This window comes from Ambystoma mexicanum, chromosome 12 (genome assembly GCF_040938575.1).
Source record: "Ambystoma mexicanum isolate Mex_15411 chromosome 12, UKY_AmexF1_1, whole genome shotgun sequence".
Taxonomy (NCBI): Eukaryota; Metazoa; Chordata; class Amphibia; order Caudata; family Ambystomatidae; genus Ambystoma; species Ambystoma mexicanum.
In genome coordinates this window covers 1,248,955,632-1,248,978,004 of record NC_090936.1, presented here as the reverse complement: position 1 = coordinate 1,248,978,004, position 22,373 = coordinate 1,248,955,632, and the positions used below count along the sequence as shown (strand labels likewise).

The 22,373-nt window shown below is 44.3% G+C and overlaps 1 protein-coding gene across 2 annotated transcripts in view; it reads left to right on the top strand.

The window, feature by feature from the left end:
- PARPBP (PARP1 binding protein) overlaps positions 1 to 22,373 on the top strand; it is a 75,600-nt gene that overhangs the window by 17,225 nt on the left and 36,002 nt on the right. For both annotated transcript variants that reach the window (XM_069629929.1, XM_069629930.1), the window contains 3 exons: positions 6,423 to 6,533; positions 10,123 to 10,293; positions 14,133 to 14,287. In XM_069629929.1, coding sequence (XP_069486030.1) covers positions 6,423 to 6,533; positions 10,123 to 10,293; positions 14,133 to 14,287 — 437 coding nt within the window. The remainder of the gene's footprint in view (positions 1 to 6,422; positions 6,534 to 10,122; positions 10,294 to 14,132; positions 14,288 to 22,373) is intronic.

Here is a 22,373-nt window from a genome sequence, read left to right as displayed (position 1 = left end):
ATCCAACTGATGTTGCAGCTGCCAATGGATAGACATTGGTGTCTTGGGATCACTACTCTTTAAACTAGCCAAATGTTCCCTTACTCTTATTCTCAATTGCCGAATAGTACTACCAATGTAAAGCTTACCACATGTACATATAATGGCATAAACGACAAAGCACGTTTTACAGTTAATAAACTGCTTGATCTTAATTGTCATGGCATTATCATCTGTAAAAGAGTCACAATTAGAATGCGCATATTTGCACTGGTTGCAATTACCACATTTAAAAAATCCCTTCTTCCCTTTAAGCCAAGTACCTTCAGTACTATTTGTCTGAACATCCAAAAAAGAGGGACTCAACTTCTGTTTGATGCTATGTGCTCTCGTAAAAATAAATTTGGGTTTCTCAGTCAAAAAAGGTAACAAATCCTTATCAAGTCTTAAAATATCCCAGTGTCTAGACACCATTTTGTACAGTAAAGATGAGTCTTGCGAAAATTGAGTTATTATAGAAATGCAATCATTCTCAGGTTTCTCTTTCACACGGTCACATAAAAGCTCCAATTGACTACATTCTTTGTACTTGTCTGCTGCTTTCTTAATACATTTCAGGTTATATCCTCTCTTTTGGAATCTTTGCGTGAGCAAATCAGACTCCCTCTGATAATCCAAATCTAAACTACAATTTCGCCTGGCCCGATAAAATTCCCCAGCCGGGATATTATCTATTGTAGATCTCTGATGACTACTTTTTGCATACAATATGGAGTTGACTTCTGTTGGTTTACGATATGTTTGTGTTTCAATTTGCCCATTGTTCACAAAAATATGCAAATCTAGAAAGTCAATGCTTTGTGAGCTCACTAGACCTGTAAATCTAATGCCAAATTTGTTATGGTTAGTGTGTAGCACAAAAGTATCATATAAAGCAGGAGACCCTTTCCATACAATTAAAACATCATCGATATATCTTCTCCAAGCTATTAGATTCGTTTGGAAGATCTCCTGATTGTAAATGTGCGTTTCTTCAAATTGGGCCATAAACAAATTCGCCAGGGATGGCGCAAACTTAGCACCCATGGCAACTCCCTTGGCCTGTGCATAATACTGTCCATTAAAAATGAATACATTATTTTGCAAAGTAAATTTGAGAAAGCTTTTAAGCATTTGTATATGCTGCATGTAAGAAGCAGAAGAATTCCCAAAGGTGTAGTCAATTGTTTGAACTGCTAGGTCATGATCTATGCTGGTATAAAGCGCTGAAACATCAAGGGTAGCCAAAAGATAATCTGATTCCCACTTAAAGGATTTGAAAAATTTCAAAACGTGTGCACTATCTCTAACATAAGATTTCATTTTGAGAACATGGGGTTTTAAAGCTTCATCCAAATATTGGGACATACCCTCCGTGACCCACCCTATCCCACTCATGATAGGTCTGACTGGTGGTAAGGTTTCATAACCCTTGTGTATTTTAGGCAAAAAATACATAGTGGGCATGGTGGGTTCCGTATTAGTCAGAAAACTTTTTTCATCCTCTGTTAGAAAGCCTCTGTTATACCATAGCTGGATAAGTTCCAAATGTTCAGAAACAATTTTCTTCGTTGGATTAGATTTTAGAAGGGTATAGCATTGTGGAGTATTCAAATGAGAAATTGCCATAGTTATGTAATCCTGCGTATTCATTACCACAATGTTGCCCCCCTTATCTGCTTCTTTAATAGTTATGCACTTATCATTCATTGGATGAAGCTTTAAAACCCCATGTTCTCAAAATGAAATCTTATGTTAGAGATAGTGCACACGTTTTGAAATTTTTCAAATCCTTTAAGTGGGAATCAGATTATCTTTTGGCTACCCTTGATGTTTCAGCGCTTTATACCAGCATAGATCATGACCTAGCAGTTCAAACAATTGACTACACCTTTGGGAATTCTTCTGCTTCTTACATGCAGCATATACAAATGCTTAAAAGCTTTCTCAAATTTACTTTGCAAAATAATGTATTCATTTTTAATGGACAGTATTATGCACAGGCCAAGGGAGTTGCCATGGGTGCTAAGTTTGCGCCATCCCTGGCGAATTTGTTTATGGCCCAATTTGAAGAAACGCACATTTACAATCAGGAGATCTTCCAAACGAATCTAATAGCTTGGAGAAGATATATCGATGATGTTTTAATTGTATGGAAAGGGTCTCCTGCTTTATATGATACTTTTGTGCTACACACTAACCATAACAAATTTGGCATTAGATTTACAGGTCTAGTGAGCTCACAAAGCATTGACTTTCTAGATTTGCATATTTTTGTGAACAATGGGCAAATTGAAACACAAACATATCGTAAACCAACAGAAGTCAACTCCATATTGTATGCAAAAAGTAGTCATCAGAGATCTACAATAGATAATATCCCGGCTGGGGAATTTTATCGGGCCAGGCGAAATTGTAGTTTAGATTTGGATTATCAGAGGGAGTCTGATTTGCTCACGCAAAGATTCCAAAAGAGAGGATATAACCTGAAATGTATTAAGAAAGCAGCAGACAAGTACAAAGAATGTAGTCAATTGGAGCTTTTATGTGACCGTGTGAAAGAGAAACCTGAGAATGATTGCATTTCTATAATAACTCAATTTTCGCAAGACTCATCTTTACTGTACAAAATGGTGTCTAGACACTGGGATATTTTAAGACTTGATAAGGATTTGTTACCTTTTTTGACTGAGAAACCCAAATTTATTTTTACGAGAGCACATAGCATCAAACAGAAGTTGAGTCCCTCTTTTTTGGATGTTCAGACAAATAGTACTGAAGGTACTTGGCTTAAAGGGAAGAAGGGATTTTTTAAATGTGGTAATTGCAACCAGTGCAAATATGCGCATTCTAATTGTGACTCTTTTACAGATGATAATGCCATGACAATTAAGATCAAGCAGTTTATTAACTGTAAAACGTGCTTTGTCGTTTATGCCATTATATGTACATGTGGTAAGCTTTACATTGGTAGTACTATTCGGCAATTGAGAATAAGAGTAAGGGAACATTTGGCTAGTTTAAAGAGTAGTGATCCCAAGACACCAATGTCTATCCATTGGCAGCTGCAACATCAGTTGGATAGCCAGGAAGACATAAGATTCATTGGTCTTATGCAAGTGAAGATGGGTAAACGGGGTGGAAATCTTAGGCTCAAACTTAGGCAACAAGAGAGTAAACTAATCTGTTACTTTATGTTAGGAACATAGACTTTCAGGGTCTACAATATAGGGACAGAAGATTTAATCCATTGACATAGAGTGGCCTTGATAACGACCAAGGTCGAAACACGTGTCGGCTGTTCTTTACTTTGGAAGTCAAATTAATAAATTATACTGAACTGACAAGTGTTATGTAACTTGAGGAACTTTTGCACTTATTCAGAAGAATTATAGCACTAGTGATAATAGGTCTTTCAATTAGCCATTGGTGTGAGCGCGAGATATCCTCCCGAGCCTTGATTTCTTTGTCTACTTTGTACAAACTTTGTGGGAAGTTTGAGGGAGTGATATCACTTGCTGCCGACCCCCCCGCATTTTCATTATATATATATTTTTTTGAAATTTGAGAGTGGAAAAGAGCGCACGCAATCTGTTAGCGATCCCACAACATTTCTTGTATTTGGCCTCCATGAAGCTGAGTGTCATGGAGTTTGAGAATGTCCTTGCGGTTTAGATGAGCCAACCAGAAGGGATTGCTGGGTGATTTTAGTATCCGTTTGGATTTCTCATGTCTTGTACTTCTGCCATTATTAGGCTTTGGTTCATCTGCACCCCTCGATACCCCCTTCCTGCGTTACCCAGATATGCACCACTTAGACGGTTCTTATTTGACATATGCAGGGGCATTAGGAACGGTGCTAGCTGGAAAATGCTTGTGGCCACGAGGGTCTTTAGTTTGTATTTTTCCTGTTGGATCCGAATTCCATCCTATCCACTGCCGCTGCTGCACACGCCCATATTTGGGGAAATCGCATTACCTCTACCTCCTCCACATTGGATTGTAAAAGGGCATTTCTTTTGCTTGGTAAATATGCACTGGGGGTCTGGGGCGGCGGGTTAAAAGTACGGTGCAACCCAACACAACAGCCTCATGAAATAACTAGTTGGGGTGCTGGAAGCATTGTCTACTTCTCTTGCTCATTGCCTTGGTCTTGCACCCTTACGCTGCCCAAGATGGGGTGTTTGGTGCCTGCACTCCTGTATTGAATTCTTATTGCGTTCAATGGAGTCTCTTCTTGCGAAGTAGACTTGGTATCCAATGGAAGAACCGAAGTTGTCTTCTATGATTCAGGCTGGTCCCTGACTGCGCCGAAGCCTGGATGGACATTTTCAGCCCTAGAAAGCCTGCCTACCAGGGCAATATTGCTGCACCTCCTGAATGCAGTCCTAGGGGTATGAGGGGTTGGGGGGGGGGGGGGGCTGGGCGGTGCAGAGCCCTCTTCATAGTCTTGCCCTAGGCGTTGGCTGACATCTTGAGATCCAGAAGACTCTGTTGGCGAGTTTGCATCATTCTGCTTCCAGCTCCTGCATCTGTTGTGGAAGGTGGTTCCATCCATGGTGCTTGGACACTACTTGTGCCCAGGTAGCTTTGAGCTGCCATCCACCAGGGCGTTTTTCTTATCTGGAGTCGCTTGAGAAGACTCCAGGGCCTGATGTGGTGCTGATCCCATGAACAAACTAAGGGATCCTGTCTGCAAAAGGGGATATTTACAGTGGGGTGCAAGACTGACAGAGCATGGCAAGTATGATCTAGAAAATGGCTGCGTGCTGTCGTGTGGGTCAGGGCTTCCCTCCAGAAGACGCCAAAGCAATCCAGACCAGTGTTGGGAGACTGTGTACTGCAATACAGAGACACTACAAAAGCAGGTGGGCCACCGGGAGTCCAGATGGCCAGGCTCTGTGTTTAGGAAGCCAGGGACCCAAAGCGTCTGGGCAAAGTGACAGTTTAGGGATTTAATCTGAGTCTAATATGAAGGAAGATTAGGCGGGTATATGCCATAACTGGGCACAGTGTGGTGGGTAATGTGGAAGAATTCCTCCAGGAGATGGCATTCTAGCGGAGAGCCAAATCCCGAAAAGCCGTCAGCAGAGCTTGACTCGGGACAAGGATGTAGAACAAAGCCTTTAAACGAGCCGATTCACTGGGCAGACTGGCGAAACTGCTGATGCCCATTTTGGCAAGGGTCATTGGCTCTGGACCCTGGGGTGGGCATTGAAATGATGGGTTATTTATAACCTGCTTAATACCTAGAGGTTTCTAAGCACGGCCCCGGGGATCGAACCTTTTCCTCCGTGTTGTCTTTCTTCCAAAGCGAGCACATTGCCCCTGAGCTATCCTCCTGAGACAAAGGAAGTAAGTTTCTTGCTGGTGGGGCAGGGCAACCATATCGCCGATGAGCATCGGGGGGCGATTACCTTGGGGTCAGGTGCCATTCAGGTTGTTTTATAAATAGGGTGTGGATTCTAAGCAACTGGAGTCTCCCATCCGGTTGGGAGGCTAGTGTTTTGTAGACCAGGGTGAAGTGGTATTGCTTTGCTCCCCTTCAAGGCACTTTGCATTTGGGCCTCTGATCCAATCCCAGAGCAGATACATGAGGAAACTAATGGCATCCGCACAGCTGCACTGACACCAGATTCCAGCCTTGCTGCAGAGTGCAGAAGCTCAAGAGGTCTAGAGTGTGGATAGTGGTGTTACTGCCCTTTCCCTAGCGAGAATGCTTTTAGTGCAGCATACGCTGGCTGGTTGGTTCAGCTGGAGTCTTTGTACCCATGGCCGGGAATCTGGTAGGATTGGTACTGTGGTGTCCTGCGATGTCGGCGGTGCTGGACCTTTGGAAGCTGGAAGGCCTCAGAGGGGTACCACAGCCGCATCTCCTTATGATGCCCAGTACTTTGTTGTTGCGGTCAGATTGCATCAACAGAAGAGATTCTAGTGCCCGTTTTAGTCCCCAGATGTGAGGAGCTGCTCTGTGTGATCCATGCTTGTGTTGCCTTTTGCAGTAGATCTGATCTGGTTCCCCGGGAATAGTTGTTGGGTGAAGGTTCATGTGTGGATGACATGCTGGCACTGGGTAGCCTCCTGGAAACCTAATGGTATTGTGGGTGTCGCTATTGAAGGCTGTAACAAGGCTGTCTCTGGGGTTGGTAGTAGAGCCTTTGATCACCACGTAGAGAAGGAGCAATCATTTGTTTTGGTTTATTCCCCTCTCATCTTTGTCCAAAGACTGCGAATGCATAGCTCTGCTGATGTATATGCACTTTGAATGCTTGATTTATGCTGATCTGGTGCATGCTAATATCCTCCCTTCGCAGTAGGAATTCTTTACTTTTTAATTTTTCTTCTCACTCTTGTACATTTGGTTACATACTCATTAACAGCTATTTTCGTTTGTTCTTTATCAGGTTCAAATGTTGGAATTTATTTCTGCTGGATCGCAGGATTCTGAAGAGCGTGACCAGATCATAGCCTCCATTACGACACCGAGTCGTCGACCGACCCAGGATATAGCAAAGGTAATTCAGCTTAAAGCTCCGTTTCTGTTGATAGTGGTAGGACCCACCTGGCATGAAGTATATCTTTGGAATTGTCCCGTTGGTAATGGCTGGGGGTGGGTGGATACTGCCTTGGTAAGGCCTTGTGTTTGAGTAACGAGGCATGTTTTAACAGAGCGATGGGCCTCCCTCGCCCTGCCCCAGGGTGTTGGGGAGTGGCCGCCCCCCTCGCCCTGCCCCAGGGTGTTGGGGCCGCGTTGGGGAGCATTCTCAAAAATGTGGCAATTCCCTTCTACCTTAGGGACCCCCAGCTCTTTTGCTGGACTTTAGGACTTCATCTCGTATGTAATTTTAAAGCGATATTTTCTGGGTTTCTTATTTGACTTGGAGTCTGACAAACTCCACAGGCATCATCTTTTACATTGTGGCACACAGCACCTTCAGTGCAGTGGCAGAGGGAAGTCTCTTAGATTTCCCAAAAGTTTAAATTGCTTCTCTTGGTGAAACTTCTGTTTCCAAGAGCAGTGAAGAGAAATTGACTTTACTTACATTTTGTTACTTTCTAGACCCAGCACACACTATCTTACTATCGGGTGCTGGAGGGGTTGCTTAGTATCCCCTTTGTCTAGCTTCTCATATAACATTTTTATGTTATTCCCCTTTCTAAAATTAATGGCTGGTAGCAGTGGTTTACTTTTTACTACCATTGTGTTTTTACCGGAAGCTGTGTTCGTAGCCACGGTAAGGCACTCATGGGTGCCCATTTCGTCAAAATGGCCCGATCTTTCTTTTTCATTTTCTGTTGGAGAGGTCCTTGAGTTTTACTCTGCACACCAAACCAGGTTTGATCTTTGTTAATTTTCTTTGGCTGGATTCACGAGTGAAGACCGCCTCCGACTCAGTATGACTGGCAGGGGCAGGAAGTGAGGGAGGTGCCCAAAACTCCATGTGCTTATTCCCTTGGCTACAGAAATGAACCCAAAGGTGATGGCTGGCTGTCCGTCAAGGACAGCTACCCTGCTGTGTGATTGACAGCTAGGCTGGAATGAATGGGAGACACCTGCATAAAAGGTGAGGCTTTTTGGCTTGGAAAGACCACTGGACAAAGGGATCCGAAGAATAGCTTGTAAGACACGTGCTGCAACTCCTGGACCATTGATTTGCCCGGAAAAGCCCTGCTGCTGTGATGATGCTCTGAATTTGCCTCAACAAGAGAAGCCCTGCAAGGACGACTTCTCCCCTTGAGTTGGTGGGACCAATCAACTCCAAAGTAAGCATGTCTGACATCCTCTCAGAGCTGGTTGTATTTCCACTGCAGTTGCTGCTGGAACCGAAGAGCCATGGAGAGGAACACCAGATTGTGTGTTGCTTTTAAGTTGGCCAAGAGCTCCAGGAATTTCGTCTGGTCTCCCATGAAGCAGGACTTGCCGTGCCAGAGCCACCTCAAGAGTGCTGGACACCAGATGCAAGGAAAGCACTTTCCAACAGCCAAGAATCTGCTGTGGTGCTATTTGATGAGACGCGAGGAGCTGAAACTGTGGTGCCACTGAATAGAAGTTGGTCCTTTTCTGTCACCGACCGGCCCGTTGCAGTGCAAGAGTTCTACAGAGTCCTCCCTCTTGTCCCCACGGCTGAATCCCAGAAAGCAGGATTTGCAGAGCTCTTCTGGAACAATTTCTTCTAACCAAAGGTACTGTACAGTCTAAGAACTTACCTCCTTGTGTAGCCTTGCTTGCTCTCAGTTGAGACCTGTCTTTGTTACCTTGCAGAGTTGCTATAGCTTTGCCCCTCAAGTCTCCCAGCTTGTGGCCCTTTAAAGTGTTCTATTTTTCAGCAAACATTTCTAAACACATTGTGTAAGACTTTCTACTTACAAAGATCTTCAGTTCCCCCTTGACATTGTGCAATTAACATGGGCTGTCCTGGCTCCCTGAGACTCCTCTTTACCTCTGACTTTGTGCCTTGACCATTTCCCCCAGGGAATGGTTAATTTACTCTGCATTGGAAGGTTTCAAAAAGTACTTACCTGTTTGAACTATTTATTATTTATTCCCCTATTTAACCTTTGCACCAAACCCTGTATTGCTCTAAATGTACCAGTGATATATTAATGTCCAGTGTCCTTGCTATTTAAGTCACCTGAGGATGTAGAAAGTGTGTGCCATCCCCAGTGGGTATCTGATTTAGAGAAACTAAGTGTGTTTTGAAGTGTATTGTAAGTGGTACTTTTTTTGCTCCTTTCTGAAGGCTTATATAACCGACCGTGAAATAAATGAATAATTGTTTTTATCAAGCAACCGAGTGTAAGTGTTTATTTGGATAACTGTACTGTGTAACTCTGTCACAACCTTCCTTACCCCTCTTGAGATAAGCCTTGCTGCTCGACCACACTACCAACCTGTGTAGTTCACTTATACCAAAGGTTGGGTCCCTACTGCCAGAAGGTCCGGTGTATTGTAGTGCACCCTAAGGGTACTGCATACAATCTTCCCAAAGAAGCTGTGTCCCTCGCCCTGCGCCAGGGCGTTGAGTGGCCAGCTTCCTCGCCCTGCTAAATGTAAGCTTATGACAAATACCAAAAGCTCATTTATAGAAGGAATGGCGGCTTTTAGGTGCAGATCGTGCTTTTGTTATACTCTAGTTCCAGTGCTCGGGTACGGCATTGAAATCTGGGGCCATGCCTTTTGGCCTTGAGCTTACTCTATTTGAGGCCAAAATACTTCGTAAATAATTTCGAATAACTATTGAATTCAAACTATCTGGGATTATTTCTATGTTCACCCAGAAATCCTTCATGTGTTGGGTAAATTTGAAACTTCTTGATACTGACACTGATTGTGAAATGTATCGAAGCGTTCCAACGCCTGGAGAACGCCTGGAGAATTTCACGACGTTGGCTCCGCTTGGCCGTAAAACTTGGTATGATAAATGGCGGTCTGTACTGAATTGCCTTGATACTGTCTGTACTATTATAGGTTGGAACTGACGTTGCACAGCTCTAGTTGAGGGGCATCTGGTGCAGATAACCTCCAAATCAAACGGTGGTCCTTTTTTCTTACTAGTCTACAGGACCGTGTCTCCAGACCTGCATATATATTACTCGTCTATAGGCCTGCATATTTATTACTAGTCTACAGGACCGTGTCTCTAGGCCTGCACAGCTTATGGCGTTTCTTAATTGCTATGTGATCAGACAATATCTTCTCCTAAAACTCCAGCGATGTTCTGGAGATGAAGGGTGGGTGGAACACATCTTGTTTGCGAGTATCCGGGTTTTGAGGCAAAAGTACCTGAAAATGTTTAATAATCTTGAGTGTAGCGCGCTCGCACCTCTGTGGTCGCAATTGATGGAAGGAAATAACCTGGAATTGTATCAATTTTTTTTGGAAATGCAAAGAGATGCTATCAATTTTCTGAATCAGTATTTGGCTTCTTATCAGGTGGTACCATCTATCTTTATCTGTGTTTAATGGCTGATAGTTGCTTTTTAGATTATGTATCGATTTGTATAGCTTTTTATCCCTTTTACTTTTCTGTTTTATGTTGTGTATACAAAGCATGATTGCTATATGGCCTTGAGAAGTGAACCCTGCCTTTGTGTCTTGTGCAGCTGCGCTCTGTGATGAAGAGGGTGGTCTGTGCCTACCTGGGCCTCCTTGTGAACACGAAGAACGACCTGGCGCTGGCCAGCGTCCTCAATGTCCCTGACCGGGGGCTGGGGAGAGATGCCTTCACACACCTACGGCACGCCGCGCGGGACAAACAGATGTCGCTCTTTCTGGTACGTCTCCATTGTGTGTTGTGACTGTTTTAGGGGTGTCATTTAAATGCAATGTCAGATTATGCAATTGAAGGGCTATTATACTGCGCAGTTCTGCCTGGGCACAGGTGTGCGTGATGTGGATACAAGTAGGTGGCTTCACCCGCCTCAAATTGGGTGATATACCTTTCATTCTTTAAATATTTGTAAATTGGGGGTTCAGTTTCTAGTTGCAAAGCAATTAACAGGTCCACTCAATAAGCCACAGCACACTGCTCCTTGCCCCTCTGAAGCCAATGTTTCTCCAGGCCACAGCTAGTGACTAGTGCCCATTTTCAGGCCTGTCTTAAGTCGCTAGTTGGTTATTTTGGAGAGGGGCTCTTCTAAAAGTTCAGGGTTGGCTGCACAGGCGTCTCTGCAGTATTCAATGTTTGTCAAATTTAGTAGAAAATGTAACTGCCTCTTTGGCAGGTTTCTGTAGTGCTTACTCCATTGTGCCCCAATGCCTTTTAGGGGTATTGGGTCCCTGATCAGGAAGTGAAAGGAAGGTTTACTATGCAAGCATCAAAAGAAGCTCGAGGTATTGAGAATCCCCCAGCACGCGGGAGCGCCACCCCCCACCCTACAGAACAGGAAGCTAGTACCCAGTGTACATGGAAACTATGAATGACCCATTTGGTTTGAAATGGTTTAAACTTCTTTGTTTTTCTTTATATCCTTATTTAAAACCTTTACCATCTGAAGGCCTCTTGAATGTTTGCAAGGCACCACTTTGGACTGGGGTCAAAAGGAGCTGTTGGTGTTGCCCTTCCCAGACTCCTATGTTGCAAACTGGAAATAAAGGGCACCCGGCAAGTTCCTTTTCTCCAGTTTTCTCAATTCAAAGTTATTCCCTTTCAACAAGGGTGTGGTTTATTTTATTTTTTGGCTGGGGGCGTGGGGGCGGGTCTTTTTAGTTTTTCCTAAATGCTGGAATCTTGGCTGCTTTTTGGGGTCTGGTAAAGACTGCCCAGGCGCCCCTTCCCACTTCATTAAAAGGTTTTCTTTTTGCAGCATTCCATCTTAGAACTCTATGGACCACCCCACCCCAAACCAACCCACCGTTTTGATAATTTGAAATTGGGCCGAGCTGGGAGTTATTTAGCTCTAGCTTGTAGCCTAGAAGAGCCTGATTGGCTTGAAACAGCTTCCAGGAGCTACTTTTGGCTCCCTAGGCCAACTGATGCTGAGCTAAATTCACCTTTATGAATTTAGCTTTGTGTGTTTGGCACATGGGGGGGGGGGGGGCACACATGTAAAGTTGCAAGCCACTAGCCAGCATGAAGTCACTTGCCAACTCCATTCTAAACTTGCACACACCACACCATTTCCTACTCGCCCAGAGTCCAATATCACTAGCCATTGGCGAGTGCACATTTTGCACCCTGTTGGGGCAATCTATAAATAGACATTAGGACTCCTCTGATATTTAAGGCATCAGGGGTCCTAAATGGACCACATTATATATTTTTTGTATCTTATGTGGAGGTTAATGAAATTATTTATATTGCCGTTCACAAGTGTACTAGCTCCTCGTTCCCCCAGTGATTGGGCCTGGTCACCAGTTATTGCTGGATAACCAGAAGCTGCTTTTACCAGCTGCTTAAACTCGAGCCCTGTATGGTATGGAAGTTTGTATAGCGCCTATACACAAAGCAAGTGTTTCAAAGCACATAGGCAACAGATGGTAGTTTATTTCAATTGTCTCGTCCAGTTTTGGAGTTTTAGTGCCATTTCAATTGGTGCAGACCCTTTACCATTAGAGGACTTTTGCAGCCATTCAACAGATTTGTTGTTGGAGTCAGGACTCCCCGCGCGCCCCCCCCCCTTTTGAAGAGAGAAGACCTGGAACTTGTTCGAAACCATGCAGCGTGGTGTTCTCCAACCTTCCTGGCTAAGCCCCGCTCCTTTGCTGATCTCCAGAGGGCCTTCATTGGTGCTGTGACCCCTGGACTGGTGGGAACAATTGATCCCAACCCCTGCTTGAGGATCCTGACTTTGGAGGTCTTTGGTAGTATCCGGGAACCATCCTGTGGGCTTACCAGCTTTGTCGTGGGTTCCTTTCTTCATCCTGTCACTGTCCCAAGTCTCCACAGACCCTCGACTTTTATCAAGTGCCCCTCTGGCCCACTCTGTTGTTGCAGCTCTACGGCACACAGAGGGGCCTTGCAGGACCAGCTTTATTTGTTTCTGCCATTTTCTTCAAGGGGCCACCGCTGATCTCTGGATGCCTGAAGGTGTCCTTGAGAGTCCACCCGAGGCCTTCCGCAACATGGTGGTTCTTTCTTCATGTGAGGGCTGTCCAGCCAGTCCAGGAACTGTCTAGCCAGAGTGCTGAACTGCTGACTGCTGAAATGTACAATCCCAATGCCGAAAATGACCAGGGACCCATGGACCACCTTAAACCCGTGTGCCCCGAGTGAGTCTGTATTTCTCCCACCTCCTGTAGGGTTTAATAGACGTAGTCCGTGCCCTACCGCTCCCTTGCCTGACTGTGATTGATGGTGTTCTGGTCCAGGATCCTTCTCTGGTGATATGAAGATGTTGGCATGTGCTGGGGTCTTGTCCAAGACCCTAGGGCGACCTCTTCTGAAGAGGCCTGGTGACCTTTCTTGCAACTGTCCCGGTGAAGCCCTGCTGGACTACCTGATCCCAGAAGGCCCTAATCAGTGCTTCGCCCCTTGGACTAATGGGACCAACCAGTCTCAACATCTTCTAGCTATCCTGCAGCCTGGAGCCATTGGGAATTGTCCCTAGACCATGGTGGACTGACCTGCTTCGACTTGGGCTACCGCGCCTGAAGTGTCGTCATTCAGCACTTTTGTCTGATACTTCAGTAGTCGCCAGCTACTCCTACAAGTCGCCTTCCTGCCAGGCTTCAGCTTCCCAACATCAATGGAACCTGTTCTGGAAGTTGGTCTTTGTTCACAACTGGCTGTCGCCTGTGTGCGGTAAATGTCGCTTTAACCGGCCATCCCCAGTCTGGTGGTAGTGTCCTGAAGAGCCCAATAAAATCCTTGTGTTTTGGAACATTTCTCACCACAAGAACACTTCCTGACTTTGTCCCCTCTCCTAAAGGAACCTTGTGGCATTTGGGTTCAAGGCCCCATTCAACTTGGGGATTGTACTCAGTTATGCTTCTAGTCTGGTTCTTGTGGACTGTTATCTCATTGCATAACTACCCTTCCCTTTCAGGTGTTTAGGTGAATTGTATGCATTGCTATAACCAAACATGACTGTATATGATTTATAGCGCGCCTGTACACGTTTTAATTTGGAGTGTTATGTGATATTACCCGCTTGATGCATTGTGCCTATAATCAATTTAATATTGTTGTACTTGCCGCTTGTGTATGTTACTGTGTGGACTCCTTGTGAACCCCTGACCCCCCCGCCCCCCACTCATTCTCTTCTGAGAATATCCTTGACTGCTCTCCATGCTTACCTGGATTGGGTTTGGCTGAACTCCCGAGTTCCCCGTTCACTAGAACTAGGTTGGCCTCCTGACATCTGTCCCCAAGGCCAGATATTAGAAATCCATCTCAACTGTGAACGAGTCTTGGAAGTCTTCAAAGGAGGAGGTGTTGAGCTTGTGTAGATGTGAAGTGTGACTGTGTCCGTTGGGCAGAGCGTGGTAAGTGGGAGGGAAGGTTTTCTAAAGAGGCAATGGTGGCAATGTCCATTTTGGTGCGTGTTCGGAATTCTAGGATGTAATGTTGTATGGTGAGCAAACCTTTTTTCTTTCGAGCCTGTACTTAGAGTAAACTGCATTTCGTGCCAGCTGGGATTCATGTAACCTGGTTCTCCTTCACTTGCTATAGGTGGCCACGTCCTTTATAAGAACAATTGAACTGGGTGGCAAAGGTTATGCGCCGTCGCAGTCTGATCCACTAAGAACACACGTCAAAGGACTTGCATTGTTTGTTGGCTTCATCGACAAGCTTGATGAAATGCTGGGAGAAATCTCTGATCCAAGGTAACTTTCTACTTTGTGTCTCTGTGGGGGCGGGCGGTCGGAATAGGATGCGGGCACTAGAAGTCCTCCGTGGAGTTCAATCTTCAGCAGAGTTGCTAGTCCTGTCCTTATGAAGCTGCATACGCCCAGGGGAATGTACTGGACTCTGATTTGGTGCCTGCGCTTCAGATCCTGGGAGGTGGCCTTCTAGCAGCTACTAATTTGTTTTGCTTTTCCGCTTTGCGGCCCAGCAATAGTGGGGGGTGGGGGAGGATGGTGTGTAAATGTAAAGCACCTTCATGCTGGACCCTAAGGAATCTAGCTTGTGGTCTGGGGGGGATTGAATTTAACTAGAGGAAAATATTGAGTTTAGCTTTTTCTAAAGGCTCATCGGAGATTTCCTGGGATAAAAATTCTGATTGTGCCGACTTCTGATCTTGATGATTTGCATCCCAGAGGACTTCCGTCTCCAGGCTTTTCTTCCCCCATTTAGTGTTTGGAATTCCTTTCTCCTTAAGGTCTCTAATTGTAGACTTGGGTTTTAAACCGATCAAGCTGCGCTTTTAGTTTTTAGAATTTCCTGTATTTAAGACTTCTGCATTTATTTATTTTTTTCAGAATGATTCTTTAACTGAAGATGCATTTTTGTAACCTCTTCTTGCAGATGTGAGACATGCATGTTATCAAAAGTATACGCTGACATAAAAATACTTCACTTTACGGTGGTGGGTGGGAAGCCCAAGTCTTTCAGTTTAAAACAGTGGCTATTTGTGTCCAACCTATGCTTGCCCTCACTTCTCGAATGACAATGTGCACAGGGTGGGATAATCTCGAATGGTGTTTCAAGTAAAACACGGTGGCACTGGAGCTTTTCCACAGTTCCCTTCCCCAAGTTCAAGACACGGCTTCACCACCGTTTAGCAGAGCTATGTCCCAAACAAAGTTCACATTCTCTTCTTGCAACAAAGGCAGCCTTCTCCGGCCTCCTTTTCTCTGACTCTGAACCCTTTTGTTTCACACTCCTTCAACGGGCCTCATGCATCCCTCGTCCAAGCTTAGACCCTCTGGGGTTCACAAAGTTCAATTTCAAACTTGAAAGCATTCAAATCTCCCAGCTTTTCAAACTACAAATCCTTAATGGTTACCTTTCCCATATTTCACAAAGCTCTCAGCTTGGGCTGATAATTAACACTTTCGGTGTGGTCTCCTTGGGTTGTAGCGCAGTTGTCGGACCACACAGTCCACCAACTGCAGGTCGTGCAACCCGGGGCTTAGCTTCACCCCCTCTTTAGCAATTTCAACTTTATCTCTTTGTTCAGATTCCCACTTAACATTTCTATACTTTACTTTTTTTTTTAAATATCTCCTCTCAGGGATTTTGCTCACTTTACCTTTTTCCCGTGGCTGCCCTGCTGATGCTGTTTTGCTCTTTTCTGTTCGTGCACAGCTCCCCTTCATTTTAGGAGCTTGCTTCATCTTTTGAGCTGTAATTATCCACAGGAACCACTGTTATCTCCTCATTGTTATGCTTTCCCTTCTCGTCAGTTTCATGATCACAGCTTTGAACTGGGGGGGGGGGGTGTGTTTATCAGCCCAACCCTTTAAGACAAGGTAGTAAAACTTTGAGATGGATGGGGTTGCAGAAGATACTCAAACAATAATCGGACTAACTCAGGAAGTTGGCAAATGGGAGCTGTTTTATTTTCAATTGTCTAAAACGGGGAGTTACAACGAACATCCACAATTCTTTCAATCTTCTCACTCAACTAATTTCATAAAAAGCATCTTGTATAGTAAAAACTAATCCTACCTGGCAAACTACAAAAATGTATTGGAGAAAGTGACTGGGCTAGAGGAAACATCTAGGAATACGGTCTTTAACATCAGGTGGGGCAACTAAGCCCTTCCCTCATACGATGATGTCACTATGAACGTTATCAAATACACAATGTCCCATTGGTTACACAAACTATAGGGCTCTTAACTATGTGGCCCTCTATAATTGGTAGGCACCCCTACATTCGTCAGTACTTTTACACATACGCAGGCTGGCATCCAGGTGCTGGTGGGTTGGTCCATAGCTTCCCACCAATTGGCCTACTATTCATCATCACTCTGCTGTCTGCAAGTCAATTAGCCCTTTGACGATTGGCCGAGTTTGTTCTTTGTGCCTGAGAATAAGAGGGAGTAATCTCCTTGCGCAGCATGTCATGATTGTCAATTTTCACTCGTCCACGTGACATGTTTTAAAACTCTGGTGTATTTAAAATATTATTTTTTTAATGAACCCCTGACGTCTTCAATGTTCTCACTCCCGTCCTCTGAACAGGGGTTTGTTCTTGCACATGTTTGTAGCTACTGTCTGATCATTCCGGCCCAGAGTGGCCTTGGCTTCTTGGGGCTGAGCCAGCCCCGCCTTTCTTTGATTCACCTCTGTAAAGCCATTGCTTTTTTTTTTTTACTGCGACACATTGGAGAAAGCTTTCCTTTTTCTGGTCCAGCTCTGCTAAAATGCATAGTGGAATCGTCCATAGTTCATATATATGGTGCATGCCGCAATTTACTACATATCTAGCCTCAAGATTACTTTGTCTGTTTGCGTTTCTTGGCATCTGTACACGTTAGATGACTTAATGTCTTCATCTTTTTTGTAGCATAAACATCTTCATTTTGATCCTGAAATGTTGCTTATCTTTGATACTTAACACCTATAGAATGTTTGTTCTCTCGTCTCTGCATCTCTTCTGGGTGCGTCAGTCCTACTTCATGTGACGTCACCAATCTTCCCTTTTGTTCATGTTTCCCACTTCTTCCGGAATGTCAGTCAAATGGCCATCATATTGTCGTGTATGGTTTTCTCAATGGGAACCTTGCTTCCTGGACTCTCCTTGGTATTGGTATCTTCACTGGCACTGCGCATACTTCACACTCTGGTTCCCAACATATAGGCAACATGGGAGCAATGCTTGAGGTGTGGGGGTACTTGGTTCCTTCTCTGCATGCCCCCCTCTAGGTGATTCATCGACCACTCTCCCATCATCCTTCACATCTAGATCTCTTTTTCTGAAGAAATTCTTTGGAACCCATTTATATCACTCCTTTCAGGCATCCAGCTGATTTCACATGCTCCTCCCTGTTCCAGGTCATAGGCATGCACTGTCCTCTTGGACTGCAATAGATCCATTTCTCCACATATATCTTATGGTTCTTTGGGTGTAGGAATTTCGTTCCCTCAGGTGCATGGATGCTGGCCTCTAGATAATCTGATTTATTCATCAGTTAGCTCTTTGGTGTTCCAACCTGATTCAGCATCAATCATCTTCATCCCTATAGCTTTTTTTGCAGTCTTGGTGCGAGCCAATCTGATTACACAGAATCCAAGCAACAGCATTACTATCAGGGCTCCAAGGAACTTGACCATATCTGCCATCCATTGTGGCACCCACAAAAAGAGTGATTCAAGCCAACTGTCACCCGCAACATCTTCCACTTCGTCAACCATCTGGATGTGTAGCTTCATGAGCAACTCTATGGCCTCAGTCAAGGTGCCATTCTCCTCATCGTGAGAATAGTGAAGGTGCAACATGATTCTCCAATTTTGGCACAAACCCCTCCATCCATGGCTGTAAACATGTCCAGGACACATGTATTCTGAAGAGTCAGTCGTATTGCTCTTAGCTCTTCCTTGATAGCTTTAAATCCCTTTGTTAGTGTTGCTTGTCTGCAACAACTCCCATCTGGTTACTTGTAACCACTTAGTATTTGCTTATGTCTGGATCCTGGTCTTGAAGATTATTGTAAAAATCGCTGAGGTCTGACTGAATAGTCTGTTCATATGGGACAGTCAAAAGCTTCTATTAACTTGGCTGAGAACTAGTTCTCTTCCGATTTTATCAGCTCCACATCTCTTTTCTTCCTCGGATGATCATCTGCCTTTGGAAATTTGTCAATGTTCAGGTCACTTTTAGGAATCGCCAACGCTGGAACATGAATGTTCACTATGTCCTCCCCAATCTTTGGGCAGCTTCATGTAAACTCTGGATCCACAAGCCCAGTAGTGATCCATTATCACTGCTGTTCCAATGCTCATTCCTGGCACGTCAAAGATTCAACCACAATTCTGCTTCTCCCACTTTTCTTGTGACATTGTTTCTGAAACACAGCTTTGCACTTTCCAAAGGCACTATCTGCAAAAAGGCACTATCTGCAACTGGCCACCTTTGTCTTCGCCCCATGTCAGTAGTTTAGCAAGTCTCGGTTATAAAGGCGTGCAACCATTTTGCACTATGTCAATGATTGGTTGATATAAACCAATGACCACCCAGGCTCTGCAGATGACCACACATGCTTCCCATCATCTGGTGAAGGACTGATCCCCCAAATCGGCATCTGGGCTCTGTTCATCCTGGATTCTCCAGTCTTTTATTTACTTCCCATCTAATTCCAGCTCCTTTCACTCCAGGCTTATCACATGATTCTTGGTATGCGCTCTTAATCTTGTCTTTGTCTTGAACATAGTCGTCTTATTCTGTATCCATCCAAGTTGCCCATTGCAAATGGGATGTTTAGCCCATGAATTGAACTCTTGTTCGGCAGAGTGCAATGTGTGATGGACAATGTGAAGCGTGAACAGCTATTTCAATAGCTATGAATATCTTAGACTTATCCTTGGCCTTGAGCCCAGGGATTGCATTGCTCCAGCATAAAATCTCTCTACTGGGTCCCGTTGGCCAGAAAGATCAAATTCAGGACCCTTTGCATCATCCACAAAGCTGTCTGGGGCATGGTACCTCTCTACATCCAGCTTTCCCTCCCGAAATACCTCCTGGCCAGGGTTCTTCAGTCCTCTGGCTCCACCTCTCTACAGTTCAAATGTGAGAGTGGGCAGTAGATCCCTCTCCTTGGTACCTCTCTGGAATGGCCTCCCTGCTCCCTTCATACTTGAGCTGGATCTTCTTAAGTTCCGTAAACAAGACTTTCCTTCTCCTCCATACATGATTTTCTCCTCTACCTTCCCTCTCCCTCTGCCGCTGTGACTGGGGCTTGGTCTCTTCAGCCACAAAACTAAAGTAATGCCCAAACAATGCTTAATAAAAACGAGTATGAGAAACTTGCACACAATCGCACTAGTCACCAGCCTCTGCAAGCTAAAAGCGAATAATACAGGCTGACTATTAGTTGCGGAAACTGAAATATTTTGAAGGGAAGTAAAAAAATGAAATAAGCTTGCTAAGGGAAATCTAAATAACATTATTTTAAAATTTTAAAAAATCTTTGATAAAGGAGTGAAAGGAACTGAATGATCTCTAGGAGCCCAAGGTAACGACTAGGCATATCGAGGTGGTATCCACTGAAGTGCCTAGAGAATTAACAATCATTTTAATGGCTATACAAAATACACGATAGATGTAAATAAATCACAATTATTGTTTGACACAAAGACAATGTAAAGTGGCAAAGAAAACTATTTGTAGAATCAAATATCACACATTTTGCAACACTAAGCTCCTAAACAATGATGCACAGCTGAAACCAATATTCAATTACAAGTATACAATACAACATGTGGCCCGTAAGTGAGATGGTGAATTAAGTGTTTCTCTCTTCAGGCTGCTCCAAAAACCGACCGCTTTCAACATTATCAACGTCTACATACGGGGAACAAAAGCTACCTAATAAAAAACATACACAAAATAAACCAACACCTCCACAATGTCCATCACAAAGGAAGCAAAATAAGTAAAAACATACAAACTGGGAACATCCAGAAACAAATTGGTGGCCTGTTAGAGATCATACAAATTTAGGAATCCTAGCATAACCCGCTGCTAACGCCTGTGTGCCCACACAATGGTATTAGGCGGAAACAGAGTAACTCTGCAACCAGTAAATGGTACAGGGAGGGTGGGGGAAAAAAAACAACCCCAAACAGGACAAGATTTCACTGTAACGTCACACTATGTGAGCACTGTAGAAAGTATAGAAAATGACTTGCATACACAAAGGATCACGGATGTGGAATGTGTTGGATGACGGCCAACAGTAATGCCTGAGCCTAAGAAATATTGCAAATGATCAAAACTTCATAAAGCTCAAGCCAAAGATATTGGAAAAGAAATGAACTCTGAAGGTTAACTTAAAAGATGAGAAAATGGTCCCTGAAACATGCTACTAGTCTGCGTTAGCCTGAATGATGGAGAATCAGCACATTCATGCGTGTTAAATGTGCAGCGGACTTAAAGTACCTATATTCATGCTAGTGCCACCGGCCTCTGGGCAGCAAACCACTGAATAATTAGACATGGGATTGGGCGTGGCTAACAATCGAAATAAGAGGAACAATCCCACAGCTCCCCTAAAGTCAATATAGTGCACATCTTGGTACTAACAAAGTATGCTATGTGGGCTCAAAATCTCAGGGCAATAAAAAAGGAATCTTATCCTGGTGAACAGTGCTCTAACCATGATACTGAATTAAGGGGGGGGGAAAAGAGGACAAACAGCCAGCCGGTGTCGAATTGGCAACCTGGCTTGAAACAATGAAAATGGAATTGCAAATTAAAAAGCAGATCACAAAAACGAGGTACAACTGTGAAAACAAGATGTTCAGCATGGAATTCTCATTCTTTAAACTGTTCAATAGTTTTGAGATTGAAGATCCATAGATGTTCCTTATACGCTGGTTTGCTGACTTCCCGGTCTGTATTATATTCACAAATGCTTTCCACACAACCAGAGAAAATTCAGTTTTCCCTACTATTGTAACAGAATCATAATTTCATTAGAAACTGAGGCGAAGGATTGTGCTCAACTGTACACATTACTTCTCAAGCAGCTTCATTCAAAACACAATACAAGGAAATACTAAATTGGACAGGAAAACACCAATCCTCATGTAGTTTGAACTTAGTATGGTGAGAAAAGACCGTGTGACCCTGCCATCCAATCCCAGTCCCTCTGGAGGTGTACCACTCCTGACTGGTAACTCTATTTGTCTTTCTTTTGCTTTCACCAACTTAAACTGGCGTCCCAACCAGTAAATGCTTCATAACCTGCAACTCATCCTGCTACCTCATGTAGCCGCTGGCTTAGCCTCTGCGCCTGCAAAGAAAACCAGAACATATGACTTTGCCTGGATGCTAAGCCCTAGGCAAGCAATGGCGATACACGGTCTGTCGTGCTACACCACTCGTACTGCTCCCATGCGCACTCTAAGCGGTTGCTTGGGTGGAATAATCATTCGCCTCTGTGTTTAAGAGTTATGACTTTCTGTTACGGTAGTCGGGAAAACCTGAATTCTAAGACCGGTGGATCATGCTAGTTTGAAGCTTACTTACCACCAAGGTCGACGCTTGTTCAGTTGGCCTGAAGTACAAGGTCTTACAGACTGACTTGTTGGACCAGTCGGCAGCCTTCATGATATCTTCCAGGTGCACTCCTACTTTCAGAGCTTTGGAAGCCATGGCCTCTTGTGTTGAGTGGGATCCGTAAGCCAGAACATCGATGCATGCTCCAGTGCACCCACCTTGTGAGAGTCACTGCGGAAATAGCCTTGAAAGATTTCCGTAACGTTAACTGTAGGCAGGATTGATTCTGCAACCTGAAATGGGCCGTCATAGCTTTGTGTATACCATACACTTAACCGGACACCGCTTCGGTTGGTCTAGGAAAGCTGCATCCGTCACAGCTTTGATATTCGTTTTTGTTCTCCTGGTGATGTAAAGGGTCCCTTCCGAAAGTGAGATACTTATTGTCGATCTTCAAAGCTGTAATGTCTGACTTCCTTTTGCATGAAAGGAGGCAGAACAAAGTTGCAAGTTTGTCCGACAGCGCTTTGCGCAATAAATCTTTGTTAGTTGGCCAGGTCTTAAAGTCTAAGAACTCTTGTCTACGTCCCACATCTTTGCCTTTCGCTGACAGCTGAAAGCAAGCGTCCCCAAACAGCACGATCCTCCCCGCAATGAGAGACAATGAAGGACTCTCCCAAAATGGGAATAAGGCCAAGACAGAGTGCGGGTGAGCGTAAATGGGATTTTATCAATCAGAATAGGGCATGCAAAGAACTCTGCAAACTCCGAGAGCGCTCTGTCCGACAATAGCAAAGACA